The sequence below is a fragment of the Drosophila mauritiana genome, chromosome 2R (genome assembly GCF_004382145.1).
Source record: "Drosophila mauritiana strain mau12 chromosome 2R, ASM438214v1, whole genome shotgun sequence".
Classification (NCBI taxonomy): Eukaryota; Metazoa; Arthropoda; class Insecta; order Diptera; family Drosophilidae; genus Drosophila; species Drosophila mauritiana.
Window position 1 is genome coordinate 12339398 of NC_046668.1, and position 19597 is coordinate 12358994.

Sequence of the window (19597 nt, forward strand, 5' to 3'; positions counted from 1 at the left end):
CATATTTTTTGTTGCTTGTTATTATTATGGGTTTTTTGTTATTGTTATTTGCTGGCTGCTTGTTCCGTGTGCATTTTCCATTCACATGCAAAATTTCACACAATAAATTCACGGAAAATATTTCCCCACTGCCACTGTCTGAACTTGGCTTTTCGCCTCTCTCTTTCTCCCTCCTTCCACTACTCCTCCCACACCTTTTCCTCTTCCTCCCCCACTTTGTGGCACAGTTATGGCAGTTGTGCATTTTCTCTCATTTTCTAAGCCAGGTTTAAACGGGAGAGCCGGAATTAAGTATGCCTGGCATGTCAAGAAAGCCTTGTGTTCAGAACTAACAGGTAAAAAGAGAAGAGAGAGAACGCGGTGAAGAGATAGGGGCGGAAAAGAGGGTGCACTGAGAAAAATGACATTTAATTGGAGAAAAATTTAAATGGTTTTTAATCCAGCTATCTAATTAACTGAACCACTTTCTTGTAGATAAATTCTATAGTAATCTATTCTATATATAGAATTGTTGATTTTAGCTTAAAAAATGTAATAACAAGCCTAATATTTTCTTTATTCTTTTACAGTTACATACGAGACCGTTACTATGCAATACATTTGATTTTAAAATCCTTTTTTAAACTATTTAAAATATTTTCTTTGGGTGTATAGAGCGCTGCATGCGTTTGGCATGACTAATTTGTCTTTATAAAGGAAAAACCTAAATGAAATGAAATACACACTACTGTGCGACTTTGTGGATTTTAGTGCGTGTGCAGCGATAAAAAATCCGAGACCAGATCGCCCCTAAAGAGCAATTCAAGCTCACCAAAATCTAAAGAAAAAAAAACTGACAAAAACTGGTTATTGAATGAAAAGCCAGCCGACGACAGACAACAACAACAACAATAACAAGAACCACAAAAAATGGCAAAAACAACAACGCACAACTAAAAAGAAGTTGGGAGAAGTTGAAAATTTCTCGTTTGCGACAAGCAAATATCTTAGAAATGCAACACAGCTGCTTGGATTCTTTTTCTCTTTTGAGAACTCTGTAGTTCTGAGTTCATGGTTTCCATTTATGATTTCCTTTATCGGTTAAGTTTATTTAGGACGATAACACAACGATGGACATTTATACACAGTCCACTCGATTTAGTCATTTATTTATTTTTATAGTGTTTTGACGTCTTTACTGCTGCTTCAACACAATTTTTGCACTAAAGATAAACGCGGTTTGTTTTATATAAGTTTTGAGTGTTGATTTTGAGGGCAATTTGATTATAATTTTGCACTTTGCTTGAGGTTTCTTCTCACTTTTTTAAGGGCCAAGTTGCGTTCGTTAACTGCGCGTAAGTGTGTGCGTTAACAAATTGTTGTTGCCACACCATACACACACATATGTATTCATATACGGACGCAACGCACGCACACACACAGTCACTGGTAATGGAACGAAGTTCTAGCAGATGAACGCCCAACCGCTCGGTATCGCGGTTCAAATTTGACTGAGCGCCGCTGTGTTAAGCGAATTCACTTGGGTGCTGAGATACCGATACAACTGCAAGAGCCACAGAGATACAAGAGCGAAGAGAGCACACAGAGCGTGAGAGAGCGGGAGCGGGGGCGAGCGATTTCAGGTGAGTGTGAGTGAGCGGAGCAGGTGTACTGCGTGATACTGTTGTTGCTAACAGTGCTCTCAGTGAGCAAGATCACTTGTCCAATTTGCTGCGAGTGAATAAACTCACATACTCGGTTCACTAACGTGTTCATTTCTTCAGTTATTCACTCGCTGGTCATTAGAAGTTCATTTCGATCAATCTGATCAATTGATCATGGATCGAAATGTATCAATTTTATTAGTATTGGAGGCGAAATATTAAAATATATTCTAATCAATTACGGATCATGTATTAATGCATTGTCGACATGTTCAAGTTACTCATTTGAATAACTCTTTTTATCTGAATTCACTCAAAATCAGCTCAAAGCGCACTGCGTGGCCGGTTTTATGTGGGAAGATAAGAGCGTAAGAGCAGCAAGTCAACGCTCTTTGAGCGCTCCAACTTATTTCGAAGCTTAAGCCGCAACAAGAATGACCAAAATTGTACCTCTAAAATGAGCGATATTAGGCGCACTGAAAAAAATGTATGATGATTTACCAACATAACTTTGCCGCCTAAAGTCTTGATCTCAATTTAAACGTCTTTTTGCATTCGGAAATATTTAAGTTATTCAACTATACTGCCCATTTATTGTTCATTCTTATAGACTATTTTTTCGTGCAGTGCATGCGAAATGAAAAGAAATTCCTCATATTTGGTCAGAGCGTTAGATATTTTTCTGCGGGCCAGAGGAAGCCGCTTAAACATGTGGGCTCGCCGAGCAGCGAGTGTACAAAAAGAAAATAACATAAACCGCTAATGGTCATGGCCGTTAATAAACAGAAAGCCCTAATTTGGCTCTCGTCTTTCTTGTGGTTTATTAGCCAAGCCGCAAAGAAATGGTCATGGAAGTAGAGAGACCGCAGATCGACACGCACTTGTAAACAAATTTGAAAGCTGCAGTTGAAAGAACTCTTCTGTTTGTCATAAACACAAACACGCCCGGCGGCCAAAAATAAAAAATTATGTGTAAAAATAGTAGAAGAATCCATAAAAATGTACGATGCACCAAGATGAGAGCGCAGAGAAACGAGTGATTTTCAATTTTCCCACTCAAGAGCAAAAACTAAGAGCGTCCGATCAGCTGAGCTGCATTAGCTTTTGGGCCTATTGGCTTTTTGAAAAAAAACGCGTTATGAAAATGGAAAGTGGAATTGCATACGACTACAAAAAGTAGAAGTGTAAACCCATCTGAAAAGCAGCTAACGAAAACAGCTGTTTTGCTTTCAACGGAAATCCTATGCAGACGAATTTCAGTCGAACGAGTGTGTGAGCGAGTAGTAATCACTTGTATTCGATCATCAACGTGAGTCAGGTCGAAAATGTGACTAAGCCTCTCTGTCCATAAATGAGTATTGAATTTTTGTCGTAGGCTTAATGCGACCAAGTTGGCCTTTTTTCGGTTCTTTGTCCAAAATTAAACACCTATAGACACAGCGAAAAAATCACACATTTTTGGTAATTGTAATTCATATGACAGTTTTATACTTTAATCAATAAAGCTGAAGAATACTCGAATCTATATACCTTTCAATCGAAAATACTTGGCTTTTGACTCATTTTCAATCGGAAGCCACGTTGAATCTTGTATTTTATTCGCTGTTTATTTTACCTATTTAAAATACAATAGCATTTTCCGGCCGTGTGGGTATGGTCTTTGGGCCCGCCTTCGCTCATTTGCATGTCCCTCAGCTGGAGTTTCAGTCGCGATCTCCGTCTGGGTCTCAGTCTCAGTCGAGTGATTGCATCTAGATAATCCAGTCCATCTACTCCAACACTTGGCAGTCATCCAGTTTCCCTCTTGGTCGGCCCACTTCCTCGAGTGGACAACAACACCCCCAGACAATCGATATATGTATAAATAATCCAACTGTTTTTTCATGCACTTGCTGTTGTGGTTTTAATTAGTAATTGGCAATCGCACATCGTTGAGCAGATTTTGAATTACCAGGGCGATTGGCATTGGGCACTTGGGGGTGTTGCGAGGTGGAGGTTTTTTGAAGAGGGGCGCCATTTAATTGCCAACTGATTGTTATGGCATTTTGAATTGCCTTCTGGCACGCCATTGAGTTGGGCTACAAAAATATATATCGAGCTGTTGGGAGGAGCTGGCAATTTGCATGCCAATCAAGCGAGGATTTTATCGAAGCCCAAGGAACTTGGGCTTTGATTTAAGACAATGCATTGTTTGCACAAAACTTAATGGTTTATTAACGATTGAGTGGACTCACCCACTTAGTCACTGATCAACTGCTGGGCAGCAGCAGCTGCCGCCCATAACTATTGCCATGTATTACTAAACCGCTGCCCACGCTCCCGCCCAAAGTCTTCGGAATTCCGCCTGTCACAACCAACATCCGTCTCAAGGCAACCAGCAACCAGCAGTACAGCCCCAACAACCTTACAAAATAAAAAAAAAATGAAAAAAAAAAACTCAACTGAAAACTCAGACTCGAACTCAGACGCCGCTGCAGACAATTTCCCGTTTGGTCTCGGAATGCCGGCAAATTGAAATTGCAATCGAGAAGAAACGACAATTTATTCGCACTACGTCATGTGCTTAACACACTTTGTCACATAAATCGTGAAAAATGTACAATTATTCTTGATTTTCAGCTTATAGATACACAAATTTATACAGGCTTTTTCAATTATGCCGTTTATTGAATTTCTGAAATAAAGCTAAAAACTATTATTGACATAATTTATGAATTTTTTTTTTATTATTTTCCTTGCAAAATATGTTTTTTAATGCCAAATAAAATTCAATCGATAACACTGAAGCAAGTATTGTCACATCGTCATTTATTATTTTTATATCAAGAACAACAAGTTACTAAGCTCTATCATGTTTTCTATAGCAAAACAAAAAAGTTAAAAAACAATTTAGTGATTGCTAATACATTACTAATTAAACAACATTACAAGTCAAATGTATTACGCATGCAGAAAGTATTTATTAAAATAAACACACTACTTAAACAAATAAGATTGTTCCCTTTAAAATTAAATCACTCTGTATTTTTTTAGTTCGCCTGCTGCGAATTGAGACATTATCCGCATTAAGTTTTTGCAACTCTCGAAATAATCAGAAAGATATGTGTGTCAATGTGGCATTTGGCCAGGCTTATTGTGAACAGTCACAGTGTAAACAAGTCAGGATGGAATGCCGGCTAAGTGGACTCCCCCACTTCCCCAAAACTCCCAAACCACAAAAAAAGTTACAGTTTTGCTTTTGACTGACTGATATTCCCTTTTTTTTTTTGTGCTGACTTTGTAAACAAAGGTGGCGAAACGGGAAAAAACAATGGTATATGGAATATTCGTGTAAGCTCACTTCACTTCACTCCAAGGGTGCCCTGCCCCGTGGTCCCTCCTCAATGGAATGGGTTTGGGTGACCCACTGAAGGCAGACAGTCCCCAGTAGTGAGTGTTGTTACCCATCCCCCAACCGAAAAGAGTAAAACTGGTTTACAACACTAAGTAGTGGGCGTTTCTTACACTGGAAATAAATATACTAACTTTGAAATATGTTTGTAATTCATAGCAAATTTAAAATGATTTCATTACTTATTTATCATACATATATCATTCATATTCATATATATCATATATAATATATCATATATATCATAAAAAGTGAGTTTTAAACTTCGCATACAATTAATGATAATACCTTTCCCCAACAATGGCGCTTTGTTTTCAAAGTGTACTTGGTTTGCTGTTCACTTTTATTTGCGTGTAATGTCATTTAAATGATTGCTCGATAGCTGACAAAGGCCAACTTGTTTCGCAGCAGTGACGTCATGGTCACTCCACCCACACATGTGTATGTATGTCTGATATCGGCAAAAACATCGCTGTGATATATATAACAGGTCATAAATATCCATAAATTGATATTGGCTGGAGCTGAGATCATTGCAATTTCTGTGAAAGCCACAAAAGCAGGAACGCCTTGACTGAAACTCCCACAGAGCTGAAAAGTAATGCCACTTGATCTAGCGAAATAAAAACATTGCACAACATCTGCGGAGTATAAATATATAATTTATACGTACATATGTACATATATCTTCCCCCTCGATATAAAGTATCTTGACCTCGCATAGTCCGAGTGTCTCATTTCGTGGCTGTCGATCGTCACTGGCAATTAGTAGCGTAATTAAATATTTGTGTACAAATAATTCGTACGAGTGTGTGCCTGCGTACATTTTTATATAGATTTTATTTATATTCAAGTGCTTCGGCGGTCCTACGCTTTGATCCACAGTTTTTGCCTCTCATTTGGAGTTGACAAATTGACACACAAAATTGCTTATCTTAATGAGTCAGAAGAGTTTCTCAGATACATATACATATATATATATTGGGGTTGCGGGGGAGCAAAAGGCGCCCGTGGATTTGGGGAGACAATTGTCTGGGAAAGGTGCCATATGGCGTTTTGTAGCCTTGGGGGGAGTACCAAGATATTTACTGCATGTGCGTGTGAATATGAATCACGAGTATCACCTGCCAGCCAGGAAATCAAGATGTTTGTTTGGCTTCAAACGCTACAGTTTTGTTTGGCCATTTCACCATTTTTGGTCATTATTCTTGCTAAACTTATAATATAGTAGGGTATAATATCGAAAGGGTATCAAAAAATTAAAAATATTTAGAGTGAAGAACGTATCGAATCATCACCGAAACATTCAGATGTGTCATCAGATTTTAGTCATTAGATTCCAGAACATTTAAAAGTGCCATAACTTAAGACGAATAATTACCGAAAGCAGTCGCTGGAAATAGAGAGATAAAGTTATGGGGAGTGGGGAAACATAACGAACGAGAAATGCAAATTGAATTGAAAACTAATTAGAGATATCTATACAAACACAGGCACAGCCCATCGAGATATAGATACACAGCTGCAGAACGATATGGAGACACGAGAATACATAACGACAATTAAAAAACCCCAACGCTAAAGGAGAATCACCGAAAACAGAGAATGCGAATACGAAATAGTACCGTACACCCAAAGTCCCAAAGAAACAGAAGCAGAAACGGGTAACAATTGGAGAATAAAACAGTCTGGAACAGAGAAACGGTTATCAGTTTTCAATTAACAACATCGTGTTATGTCGGTAGGCGTATCTTCAACTTCCAGATACAACTCTAAATGCCGAAAAATAAAAGCAAACATTTCGTGTGATAAAAATACAAACGATTTTTATGGGGAAGCAATAGGGAAATTGGTAAAATGCTTGATCATTATAGAGCATAATCATCATAAACTTTTATGAAATTCAAAGCTCTATTTCTCTAATATACTTTTCTATGAAACTCAGACAGTTCGACCTAGTGGCATAAATGTGTCATTAAAATACAACTCTGCTGACTTCCTTCTTGTGGCAACTGTACTTCCGGTGACGGACGCCGCCTGTTGCCGGGCTAATTTACCCATTAAAACCGATCGTGTACGTAAATGTGCTTGGAATATCTAATAGTTTTCCGCCACATAAACGTAGAACGTAGACACTCGCTAGATTTATTAATGAAATCTGTACGATGCAGCGATCCAGGGGATTGGCGGCACCCCCTCTACAATTTGCGATGCGATTTCGACCAAGCCTTTTGACACGCTAACTAAAAAGTTCGATAACGATAACGCGATAACGAGCCAAGCACTTCATCAAGACGCTGTCGATTAATGGTAATGGGACAGGCCAGGTGATAACACCCATCTAAAAATAAATGCTGTCGAATTTGCTGTCAAAGTAATCCGAAAACGAAATCGAAAATGGCTCGCTTTAACGTATTATAGCATGGCCAAAAACCAAAAGCCAAAAAACCTAAAAAATATTGCCTCATACCCACACGCAAACGTCCAAATATTCAAACACCAAAATTGGTTCACTTTGCGCAGGCGTAGCCAATAGGTGAGAAAATCAAAATGCAAGAGTAAAAGTTTAAAAATATACATACAAAGCACAATTGTAAACAGAAGACCGTAAGCAAATATTATTTAATCGAGGCATTAACACATCTTTCAGCTTATCCAAAGCAATGCGATTAAGGGGGCGTTATACTCTTTAAAGGCAATAGTTAGTTGTTTGCTTTTTTTCCCCCCCTTTTTCCATGCAGTTGGCAACTGTTTGTGGGCAAGTTTTCCGCTTTCCGTTACATGCATTTGGCCAAATTGTGTGTGGGCTAACTGGCTCAGGGCTAATTAAACTCAGCGGCAAACAACGAGAATTATATTGGGGGGAAATACACATAAACTGGATACAAAAAAAAGCGAAAAACTCCATTAGGCGGGCGAAAAACTTTTGATTTCGCATGTGAAATCGGATTTGGGTTCGGATTTGGCTGTGCAATTGGAATGGGCACATGAGGGAACATTTTGTGGAGGTGTCTCACTCTCTGGAGGCCTTAATCCCAGACATCAATCTCAATTTATAAATATCTCCAACATATACAAACCACATGCACAAAGCTCGTTAAGGTAAAACGAGTTTTGTTTTCATTTTCATTGACGATCTTGGGCGTTTCTTGCTTATTGAATCAATTTCAATTGAAAGCAATTACAACTGAACGCTGACGCATGTGCATTGTCATGCTGGAAGTGTTATATCTTAAATAAGATTAAATGTTTCATGTAGAGGAGTTGCTGAGATCTTAACAATAACATATATGATCCTATGACAAGCCCAGCTTTAAAACTTTGCAGGTTAACTTTATTGATAACTCCAATATTTAGTATGTGCAATGAACCAGAAAACGCATGTTGCAACCGATCTGAAATGCAATTTATTTAGATGTGCTGCGTTCTGAGATTCTTTCACCGCTCGACAATCCCTTGAACTGCTCACCGTCAGAACTTTATAATAGACATACATAGTCTGGGCACAATGCGACAAGTATTCAATAGACATCGCATTCTAGTGCCTCCATTTGTGTGTTAGCCTTTTTACTTGATTATTGTGCGGCACTAACAATGCCCTCAGGCATTGCGACGGCGACATAAATTTCGATTTTTCAGTTGCCATTGCAAAAAGTGCCAAAAGGAGGGAGATTGGGGGTATACATAGTATATCTAGTGCATACATAGTTCTGTGGGCCGCAGAAACTCCGTTGGCGGAACAGAAATAGAATCACAAGTGACTGACAGACAAAACAGCAAAGCTGGCACAGGGACGGGTTATATGGGGATGGATAAACAGAGGGGGGACTGAAAGGGGGATCGGCTGGGCGGAGGCTGCAACCGTTAGCGTGGAATTAGCGCATAATAATGCTGCGTCGTCGATGCAAAATGGCTGAAAAGCGAGTGGAAATGCGAGCACAGTTTTGCCAGCACTGTGCCGCATGCCAAGTGCAATGAACCGCCGAGTGGTGCTGCTGCTCCACCGTTGGGTGGCCCCGTGTGTGGTGGGTGGGGGCACGGCGAGTCGGCCAAATATTTGCTCAACATATTGCCATTTGAATGGAGCTATCAGCCGGGGATTACCTCAATTGCGTTACAGTGTTCGCTGGCTACATAGAAATGTTCTTTTTACACAAACTTCCAAGCAAATATCAACTACAGCGGTCGCTCATTAGATACATTTTAAATTTGTATATTATAAAATAATAAAACATTTAGAGCCATCTTTATTTTTACTTCAACTTTAAGTGCTTCTTAACGAGCGACCACTGTAGCACTTTCTAGGTTTAAGTGTTCTCAATTGAAATGTTTTGTGGATGCACTCACCTGCTATGCGGAGAACCGCACGATCCGCCGGATCCAGCTGCAGGATGCTGAGCGGCTTGTCCTTAGCCCATTCGCTAAGGGATTCGCGATCCATCATGATGTTGGCGGCACTCCCCGTGGACGCATAGATGCGGCGTCGCTGGCACAGCTGCTGCTCCGATTGGTGCAATCGCGGCTGCAACTGCAACGTGGGGCACGACGGCGATGGTGCGGACGGTGATGGTGACGGCGAATGGTGGTGGTACGGATGATGATGATGGTGGGAGGATCCGTGGGATCGACCGCCTCCGACGCCGCCGAGGAGTGCCGCCTGCGGGGAGTGGGGCGACTGGGGGGTGGAGCGCGAGCGGACGTAATTGCGGGGGGACGCCGTGTTGTTGCCGTTTCTTGTGGCTGCGTGGTGCGGAGGACGGAGAACGGTGGACGCAGTTTCCCGACTTTTCACGGATGCGTATGTGCTGCGGCAGCCTCTTGTGTTTACTTTGATTGCACTCGAGTTTCCCTGTACGTAATCTTAATTTTTACCTAACTAGAATTTGGCTAGCAACATATTTGCTAAATTATAATACTTAGACTGCAAGAGAAATGAAAATAAAACGAAACTTTAGTTATTTAGTGGTAATTTTAGCAAGAATATATTGTGAATCGCTTATTTTAAAAACTAATTGCGGAATTTTTTAGTTTGTTCTTAGATTACAAAATTGTTATTTCGTTTTTGTGTATATTTCACTTATTTTGTCCACGAAATTGCCTTTTTTAATAATTAAAGTTGTCTATTGTATTTCAGAGAATCAAAAAGCCCGCTTCCATATTTTACTGCATACTTATAGGCTGGTAGATAATTTAAGTTTGAACTGTATGCACACACTTATTTGCATATTTAATGGGTGAGAGTCGGTAGTGGGTCAGGAGGGTATGGAGGAAGAGGGGCGATTTCCACTGCCTTATCTCTGTGCTCTCATTTACTCGCAGTAGGTCATTGGCAAATTAAGCGGAAAACAATGATCCATTAATGTATAAAAATATACATGAGAGCAGTTGCTGATAATGCGGCACAGTTTTAAAGTAATTGTGTCTCGGCTATTTTTTCGAAGTAGAAGTAAATCGAATTTGCAACGGAAACGAAAAGAAACCACCAAAAGAAACAGCAGAAAGAAAAAAGACAACAGTAAGCGTAGTTTTATGTATGTATGTATGTGTGGGCTTGAGTGGGAAGTGCATTAAAATGTCAACAAAAACCGCAAAGAGAGATGAAAGAAAAAGAGAGCGACCGGTTTTTTTCAGTTAGAAGAGAATGCGCATGCGCAAAGTTTAAATACCGGAAATAAGAAGGAGCAAAAAGAGAGAGAAAGATAGCAACACGGGGGAAGAGCGAAGCAAAACATTTGTATGCAGTTGTCCAAAAGCCATAAAAGAACAAGAAGAACTAGAATTGTTATTGCTTTTGGCCCGTTATTGTGACTTGGTTTTAATTTCAAGTCTCTCTTTCTTTCCGTTTATACTTTGCTATCTCTCTTCCCCCTTTTATATATTGGCAAAAAACACAAGGGGTTGACAATATAGTACCAACAATCTTCTATAAAATATTTTTATATTACTCAAGTCATAATATCATCAATATCAATATTAAGTAGAAATAACTTTTAACTACTTCATTTGAAACGCTAAACAATTCTGCAGTGCTATTCATATGACCGCACCTGTTTAGCAGCACGGCTCGATTGCCAATTATCGCTGCTAAATTGTATTATTATTGGGTATTGGCGATTGCCGCGTGGGATCGACGACTTGCGGGCTTTTATCAGCTGCTGCCGCTGGCACATAAACAAACTCTAACTGTACAACGTGGAGCGTTAAATAAAATCGCTCCATAAATGCCAGCCGAACGACTAAATTTGGAATGAAGGAGGGGGGCGGGGGGTCTACGTGGAACGTGCGCGGGGCGCCTGATCAGATTACCGCCAGTTGCTCTCAAACTGTAAGCACTCAACAGGTTGACAGACGGCCTTTGAATAAAAATAGTTATCAAACGATATACGAGCGGATAGAAAAGACTGTAGTATTTGGGGTTTCCAGTCGTTGGTACGGTTACCTTTTCTTCTATGTGCGTGATTCGGTTTTCTTATCAGTTGCCAGCAGATAAGCGAGGCAATGTGTGTGTGATTGCGCTCATGACTTGATAAGTTTCACGGTGCCCACAAAACTGCTCTCTTTTCAGTGGGCAGATCTTTTACATATATTCCAAATATTTATCTTTGACTTTATTTTTATATAAAGTATATCAAAATGCTAGCAGGATCTAGGCCAAACATTACACTTGATACCCTACCACCTATTTCATATATGTAAGTTCTTCTTAAAAATGGAAATCATTTAAATGGAGAAATAATGTTAGATTTTAATTTGTCGAATATATTATGTCTGTTCTTGCCTAAAATGTAAATAAAATAATACTACATATTCAGTGAAAAGTAGATGTATTGCCACTTCTAAATCAGGTAGTAGTAGCCAATTTACAAGGCTGCTTGGGCCATCGGAATCAACTGATTCCTTCTACCTGAGCAACGGAACCTGAGGCTGATCTAATCGAGGGGCCTTCTTCTACATACATATCTCCGACTGATTTACGATTCCTCCCTTCCGGCGTGTAAGACAGCGGCAGACCCACATTTAGTCTTAATTTGAGCAAAGCCACTCGGCATTAAACTTGCAAATTAGATGCGCAAATTGAACGAATAAATGGCGAACGAAAACGAAATCGAAAAGAGCCAAGTCGATTGTACGACATACATAGCTCGTTGCCCTCCGACTGAGCGGTGATCAAACCAAAAGCAACAGCAGCTGTTGTGACTGTAAAAATAACACAAATGCGGCGCCGGCCAAACAAAAAGTGAGCAAACTAAGGTTGCCGAAGGCCAAGGGCTCTGTGCAAATAAAGGAATTAGCAGGCTGCCGCATGGGAATGCAAACAGAATGTATCTAGAGTCTAGACAGTGTCTTCTCGGCGAAGTGCCAGCGAAGAAAGATACGAAATCTTTCAACGGCGGAGTCATAGGGGGATTTTACAAGATTTCACAAAGTTGGAAGTTTTTTAAATGTATAGTGCTATCTTTAAAACTTCAGGGGCATTTTTTTAATATAATGCAAAATTACTATAGAATTCTTATTGGTTTTATATAAGCCTATTTGAAATAGCAGTACTAATATCTTAACATGCTTAAAACCATAAATAATTTATTATTATTCAGCAAAATAACATATTTTTAAAAATTGTAACCCAAAGAACGCAATTCAAAAATTTGGCAACTTTAAAAAATTGTAAAATAATGACTTTTGAAATAGTATACCCAACTAACTAGCTGTTATTTCAGTTTTAAGTATGTTTAAATAACTTAGAGCTTCAATTTTTATGAGTATTAGCAAACACAGTAAGCAAATAATTTGTTGAAGCCAAACACAGAACTTTAAAATGCTTACAACTGTGGCAAGAAAATCATGCAGTGAGTGGAAAAAATGCTAAACAAATATGAAAAAAAAACCGTTGATCGATATTTGTCAATTAGACCCTGTACCCGAAGCACATTATTTCCGGCCGATCACTTTTATCTGTATAACAACAACTCGACTTTATGATCCAATGCCACTCAAAGCGCCATTCCATTTCGCCATAAAGATATGGAGAATTCCCTTGAGATAAGGGCTTGAGGAACTGAAAGAGAGCTAAACATAGGCGGAATTGAAATTCTGGACGGGATGGGATGGGAACCCACTTATTCGCGTAGGTGTCCCCAGTTCTCACAGGGCTCTCGTGGATGTGGTTCACCCAGAGTGGAATTATGCGAGGCACAACCAAGTCAATTAAGCGACAGTTGAAAAGGCAATAAACAGGCGAACCGCAAAAGTCACAAAACAATAAACGTTGATAAAAATAAAATGAAACACAATGGAAAAAAGAGCAGGAGAATGAAACAAGTTTGACAACGTCATCGCTAGAAAAAAATGTCAAAAAACTGGATAAAAGGGTTCGCGGGGCTGTCATGGGAACAACGATCGAGTTGAAAAATTGTCTAGTTATCAACAATGGATTTATTAAATGTGGAACTGGGCCCCGGGGCTACGCGGCATGAAATCATATTCGAAATAAATTGCATTGATTGCTCCATTAGATCATTGCTACAGGGTTATTGTCATGGGATTATGTCATGGTATAACTATCGGCGATCGCACAAATTTGCATGTCAAATTGCTAAACGGGTTCAATTGATTTGATATTCTACAAGTTCGAACTCAAACCGTTTGATATGAGGGGCATGCTCCGAAGGTTTCTAGAACTGCCCAGCTGCTTGCTCCATTAGTTAGTGTGTGCTAATTGATAAATAGACACACAGACGATCGCCGACTAATTAGGCACCGAAATTCCTAGTGGGCGTCGCCCGGCGGAACTTTAATTATCCACTCAAAAGGGCAAAGATCAGTTCGGAGTGGAACGCAGATCTGGTTGCGGAGTTCTTTCAGCTGGGAGTTGTGCTATTGTTGTGTGGAAATCGAGCGGTTGATTGCATTGTGTTCCCGCTTATCACAGATGCCACACACCAGATATGGGCCGACAAGGGTTCCGAGATGCAAGTGCCATGTCTACCGCAGATAGGCGGGCTGGCATCTGGGGCTTCCCGACAGCGTGTGAGAACATTAGCTAATGGAGCGCAACCGAACCAATTTGACACACAATCGGGACTTTAACCTTTCATAAGAACATCTTTATTGGATTCTTCGAATGGTGTACTTTTGAAATATTAAGCATGAGCATGGTCAGCAGCAAAGTGCATTAAAACATTCATATTTAACTTATAGTAACCTTCTTAATGCTTTTATACTATATAAGGAAAACTTTGGCTAAAAAACAATTAAACTCCTCCTTAGCTAGAACGGTATAAGTACTTAAGTATCTGATCCTTTCTTCAATTGCTTAATTAAATGCCACTACCGACTTCGGCTTCAATTACCCCAATCGAATGGAAATGAAACACAACCGTAATGCCAGCGGACACACCTCCTCCGTTAGTGTCTGAATTTCCACCCAGCGGAGACATCTAGATTTCCACGGCCGATGGCCACTTTGTAGTGCAATCGCCGACCTCGATGGAGTTTTCCAACTGACGATGCCAAGTGCATGTCGCTGCCAATCGAGGGAAACACTACAAAAACCTGAAACTTGTCAGACGGCCCAGTGGTAAGTAATAAAAAAAAAAGACGAACGCAGCCGGCAGAAGGAAACCCGGCCGGGGGGATGGGGAGTCTAGTTGTTCGGGGCCCAACGCTTGAGTGCATTTTCCAGGCCGACAATCACCACTAGACAACTAACAACTAAAAACTACTTGAACAACAACTAAGACAACAGCAATAACGAGCGTTATAAAGGCAACAACCCCTTTGGCGGATTGCGATCCCAGCCAAGTTGATGTTTGATTATACTTTATGTTGCTTGCCTACTGCACAATAGTATAGTCACAGGGTGTGTCGCAACTCATCCTTTCGGGACTCATTAAAAGCGCATTCGGAAAAATTCATTCGGAAATGTAGCTAAATGAATACATCGTTCCGGCAGAATATGCAAATTAATTTAAACCCCCCTAAAACTTGAATCTATCTCAAGGGTATTAGGTTGCCTACTTATTTTATGAAACCTTTTTATACAGAAATGGTTTCATTATAAAAAAAAGGTAGTTTTTCATTTATCGAGTCATAGTTATTGAGAAAGGTCAAGAGTAAAAAGCTGCTTAATTTTTGGCCAAACTAACCAAAGTATCTATCTTTTGCAAAAATATTTAAGCAATGGATTCAAAACATGATTGATTGAGTTTAATGATACTAATAAAGTACATATGTACTACATACATAAACTCATATTTAATTTAACATATAGCTTTCAACATTGGGGTTGAAGAATTCGAAAAGGTCTGCAGTACAGGGTGTTTGTTAAAAAACTCCCCCTATGTACCACCCATGTATTCCAATTGTGTTTTCTTACAACCAGGAAAACTCTTTGGGAAATGAAAATTAGGCCTGCCGCCAAATGTTGTTTCTTTTCTTTTATTTTGGGGTTGCTCACCAAAACAAATGAAATTGTAAACAGAGCAGCAAAATACCGGCGAAAGGAAGGAACAGGAGAGAGCCAAAGAGTGTGGGAGGTGAGCGCAAAGCTTCGCTCTTCCTCTTACCCGCTCTCTCGTTTTACCTGTGGTCAGTGTCAGTGTCAGGCGCTCACGCACACGTGTGCCGCGTGGTGTGTGTAATGCGCGTAGCCTGGCGATTTTGAATGAATGACAAAGCGGACGGACGAAAAGGAACGGTACTCGTGACGGATGTGTCACCACCACCACGCAGAAGAAAACCATTGACCGCCCCTCCTCACTATCGATTTTTCTCCAGCCACGGTACATGTGTATTTATGAATGTATGTATGTAAATACGTCTAGGAGACAATGACAAAAAAGTAAAGCATTTGCTAATTAGAACAAGCATTTGATAAAAACACAAGGGCGAATGCTTTAGCAGATAGTACAAATAGATGCATAGATAGAGAGCGGATGGAGTGGACCAGATAGGCGAGAAAGAGTGGAAGGCAGAGAGTGCGAAATTATTGTGCTGACTTTGCTTTGATTAGCCGGCCAGCAACTAAGTCATCGTACAGTCGTACTTTCCTATGGGGAATTTCGCACTTCTTGCAAAGGCTGATCCCATAACCCTGTTCCATTGACGTATTCTTATAGCCCAGTTGTGAATAAGTTCATTTATGAATGTATCGAAGGTTTTTAAATATTTATATAAAAAGGCAAGTTTTAAAACTTTGTTATCAAAGCTAACAAAATAGTTTTGTTTGCTTTCAAAGGAAGAACTTGATCTTTATGACACAGCAAGAATTCTTATTTAGCGTCAAGCATCATACATTCATTTCCGAATGTAAAAAACTTCAAAGCTACTACACCTTTTTGAAAAACAATGACTACCTACTATAAGTACACAGTGAATGGGGTTAAATATTTAAGGAGAAACAAAAAAATCAATTATTATCTGCATAAACAGCTATCTAACAAAGGATGGTCAGTTTGGGTTAGGCAGGTACGACTGTAGATAAACGCACCTGCGTCAGAGGGAGCGGGTTGCGGCTCACACATGACTCTTGCTCTGACACAGTTTTATAAACAAATTATTTAATTTGTTTACCCGCCCCCGCACCATAAGGCAACGGCTGTCGGTTTAAAAATTCCACTCACACAATCGCCGAATGAGGAAAAGAAGACAGAAGGAACACCCAAAAAGGAACAAATGATGGCTTTTATTCCGGCTTGCACATTGCACTTTGCTTAAGTTTGCTGATTTTTCGGCTGTTTGTCGTTTGCACTGTCACCGCTTTTTGCACAATTTCTTCGTATTTTACACGGTTTATTCTCGCCTCGGTTGTTCGTGACTCATGAAAAGGAGCACCGCAAAAGGGCACCGAAAGTGCACTGGGCGAGAGCGAGAGAGGGCGCATGTCAGAGAGCGATTGCGTTTGTGGCGGTGGTTGTTAGAGAGAGATGGCGAGTGGGAGCAGGGAAAAGGACGCAAAGAGAGAGGGTGGGTGTTTGATGTGTGTGTGTGTGTAAGTGCAGCAAACGTTTTTCATCCTCTTCTTCTTCTTCTGCTCTTTTTGTTGTGGCTGCTTCCAACTATTTTCCTGAATTTCTGCTTTACTTTTTTTTTTGGTTTTAGCTTTTCGCTCCTGCTCTATGCTAATTTTCACTATTCACTGTTATATACACAATATTTTCCACTATTTTTTCTTATTCCGCTCGCAGCGCTTGCACTGTTTTCCTTTCATCACGCAACGCAAAAGCTTATAACAATAATTTATGGCAATTTCGTTTGCAGTTTGAATGAACTGCACTTTTTTCGCGTTTCTGGTTACACACACTTTACATGGTTGTGCTGCAGTAGTTGTTGTAGTTTTTGCTGCTGCTGTCGCTTTGGTTGTTGCACTTCTTGAAAACCGTTACACTTGTGCAATTTACCCAAAAACAAAAAGAACAGCACCAGTAGCAGCAGCAAAAGAAGCGGCAGATTTAATGAACCGTCTACACTCACACAATGCAACGAACGCACACATACACACGCTTACGGCTGCAAGTGCAACGGGTGCAACAACAACAAACGATTCACGTGCACTCGGCGGCGCAAAAAACGATCTTATCTCGTGGATTTTCAACAGAATAAATCTAGCATCTCGACTGCAACTACTCTATAAAGTTGTATCTACAGTTTGCGATTCACAAATATCTCAATAACGGTTTCGTTTTCCGCCAAAAACACAGAAAAATGCAAAAATTCACGGACCGCCCCAAAAGTTGAACCTTCCGATTTCCCGAGTTTCGCCGAACTAGCCGTTGATACGATTTCTTTTAGTTTTATTTTAATACATTTGCAATCGCCCGGTATGGTGGTTTTATTCTCAAGTCCCCGCACGGTCTCACTAGGCGGTATAACGGTCATACCTAAAGTGTGCATAAAGCGCCAACGGGGAAAATGGGAAACTCTGATGACGAATTCTGGTGGAAAACTTGGATACTATTATGGGAAAACAGGTACAGATCTTAACGGGGCAATAAGAATAATGAATAAGGATAAAAATATTACTAGATGCCTTAACTATGAACTTTTATAGTGCAGTTTATATTGCGAATCCAAACAGATCGGAATAATTTTAAAATTATTCATATTCAAATTATCAATAGGCTAATTTAAGTTTAGGGACTTCCATATAGAAAAAGGCCAGTTCAATGGTTTTAAAAAAGAAGAGATTTCAATATTTAGAAAACTATACGTTAATGTTCTATATTTATATTTCTATGTAATTTATGATCAGCTTATCCCTCGATTCCCATCATGGCTTATAAGTCCAAAGCATTGCCTTGGCCACCTGCTTCGCAACTTCCACTCCAACCAATTGCTCGGTAATCTTCAAGGCGAAGTCAAAAGTAGTGCCAGGACCACGACTAGTAATTATGTTGCCATCCTGGACCACAGTCTTGTCGTCTATATAACTGAGTAGTCAGAGGAAATGTGGTAATTTAATAAACAAGTATGATACTGGCAAACCTACCAATAAAGTTCCTTCAGCTGGGGCTTCATATCCGGATGCGATGTGATGGATTTCCCCTTTCCGATTCCGTGCTTGGCCAGCGCAGTGGGAGCTGCACAAATGGCGGCAATCAAGCCGCCCTTTGACTCCTGGCAACGCAGCACTTCGCCAACGGCGGACGAGTTCATCAAGGCCTTGTTGCCAGCTAATCCGCCAGGCAGGACCACCACGTCGTAGTCACCCCTGGTCACGGCCTCCTCCAGGGAAGTATCCGGCACGATGACCACAGATCGGGAGCACTTGACCGGTTCACAACCGTGCAAACCAGCCACGGTAACATTGATCTAAAATTCCAAATGATATAACAATGGGATCTACAAATTATGGGATGATTTACCTTTCCTCTTCGTAGGACATCGGCGGATATGGTAAATTCCATTTCCTCCGCTCCCGGTGCCAGGATGATCAGAGCGTTTTTGGCACATTTATCCTGGTTGGATTTGCACCTGACCACGCGATTGGCTTGGGTGATCACATTTGGGAACGATTTCCTCAAAACTGAAAGCATCCTAGACTCAAAAGGCAAGACGAGTGTTTTAGTTAAATATATTTTTATTGAACAAAAATGAATTGTATATGCTGTTTTCTTACTTTAAACGCAAACTAAAATCGTTTTTGTTTTACAAGGGATGGGTACATTTCGTGGGTTTTTAAAATCAAATCGAAATCGATAAAAATAATTACAATTTGTATAAAACATATACGATTTGTTATATATAATTGTGTTTTCTTTAACTTAATTGAGTTTGTTGATTTTTGTTTGATGGTATCTTGTATTGAAGCGCTTATAACTAATTGTTAGACAGCTTGACAGAATTATATCGAAAAGATCATCAACTTTCATTAAATTGCATATTTCACAAACTCGCATTTTTTGTTGTTTGTTTTGTCTTGGTTACACATATAATGTTGTGGAAAAATGTCGTTTACGTCGTAATTTAAGTCACATTTAAAACTGGTTTGATTTCTATTCGTCATTAAACTTGATTTTGTTTTGCCTTCTTTTACTAATAACATTTAAAAAGATCACCAAAGTTA

At 39.9% G+C, this 19597-nt stretch overlaps 2 protein-coding genes across 26 annotated transcripts in view; both read right to left on the reverse strand.

Annotated features, from left to right (window-relative positions):
• The window catches only part of LOC117138600 (microtubule-actin cross-linking factor 1), a 75318-nt gene extending 57519 nt beyond the window's left edge, over nt 1-17799 (reverse strand). For 11 of the 25 annotated variants that reach the window (XM_033300796.1, XM_033300793.1, XM_033300795.1 and 8 more), the window contains exon 1: nt 1300-1465. Coding sequence is in view for 8 of the 25 variants with exons in the window: in XM_033300785.1 (XP_033156676.1) it covers nt 9382-9478 (97 nt within the window). In the remaining 17 variants the exon portion in view is untranslated. Of the gene's footprint in view, nt 1-1299; nt 1474-9381; nt 9956-17754 lie in introns of those variants that run through there. The other 14 variants (XM_033300801.1, XM_033300798.1, XM_033300797.1 and 11 more) reach the window with 6 other exon arrangements.
• A 427-nt stretch (nt 17800-18226) lies between these two features.
• Nucleotides 18227-19405, reverse strand: LOC117136072 (protein DJ-1alpha). Its single transcript, XM_033296726.1, has 3 exons — nt 18897-19405; nt 18521-18843; nt 18227-18461 (listed from the first exon to the last, which is right to left on the reverse strand). The coding sequence occupies exons 1-3, from the start codon at nt 19065-19067 to the stop codon at nt 18302-18304; spliced, it is 654 nt and encodes a 217-aa protein (XP_033152617.1). The 5' UTR covers nt 19068-19405; the 3' UTR covers nt 18227-18301.
• Nucleotides 19406-19597: the final 192 nt, after the last annotated feature.

What these genes read in the sequence shown, in the direction of transcription:
- LOC117136072 (XM_033296726.1), bottom strand. Translation starts at nt 19,067, where the DNA reads ATGCTTTCAGTTTTGAGGAAATCGTTCCCAAATGTGATCACCCAAGCC. An exon ending in ATGTCCTACGAAGAGGAAAG is followed by an intron (nt 18,844 to 18,896) that starts GTAAATCATCCC and finishes TTGGAATTTTAG; the next exon opens with ATCAATGTTACCGTGGCTGG. An exon ending in CAGCTGAAGGAACTTTATTG is followed by an intron (nt 18,462 to 18,520) that starts GTAGGTTTGCCA and finishes CTGACTACTCAG; the next exon opens with TTATATAGACGACAAGACTG.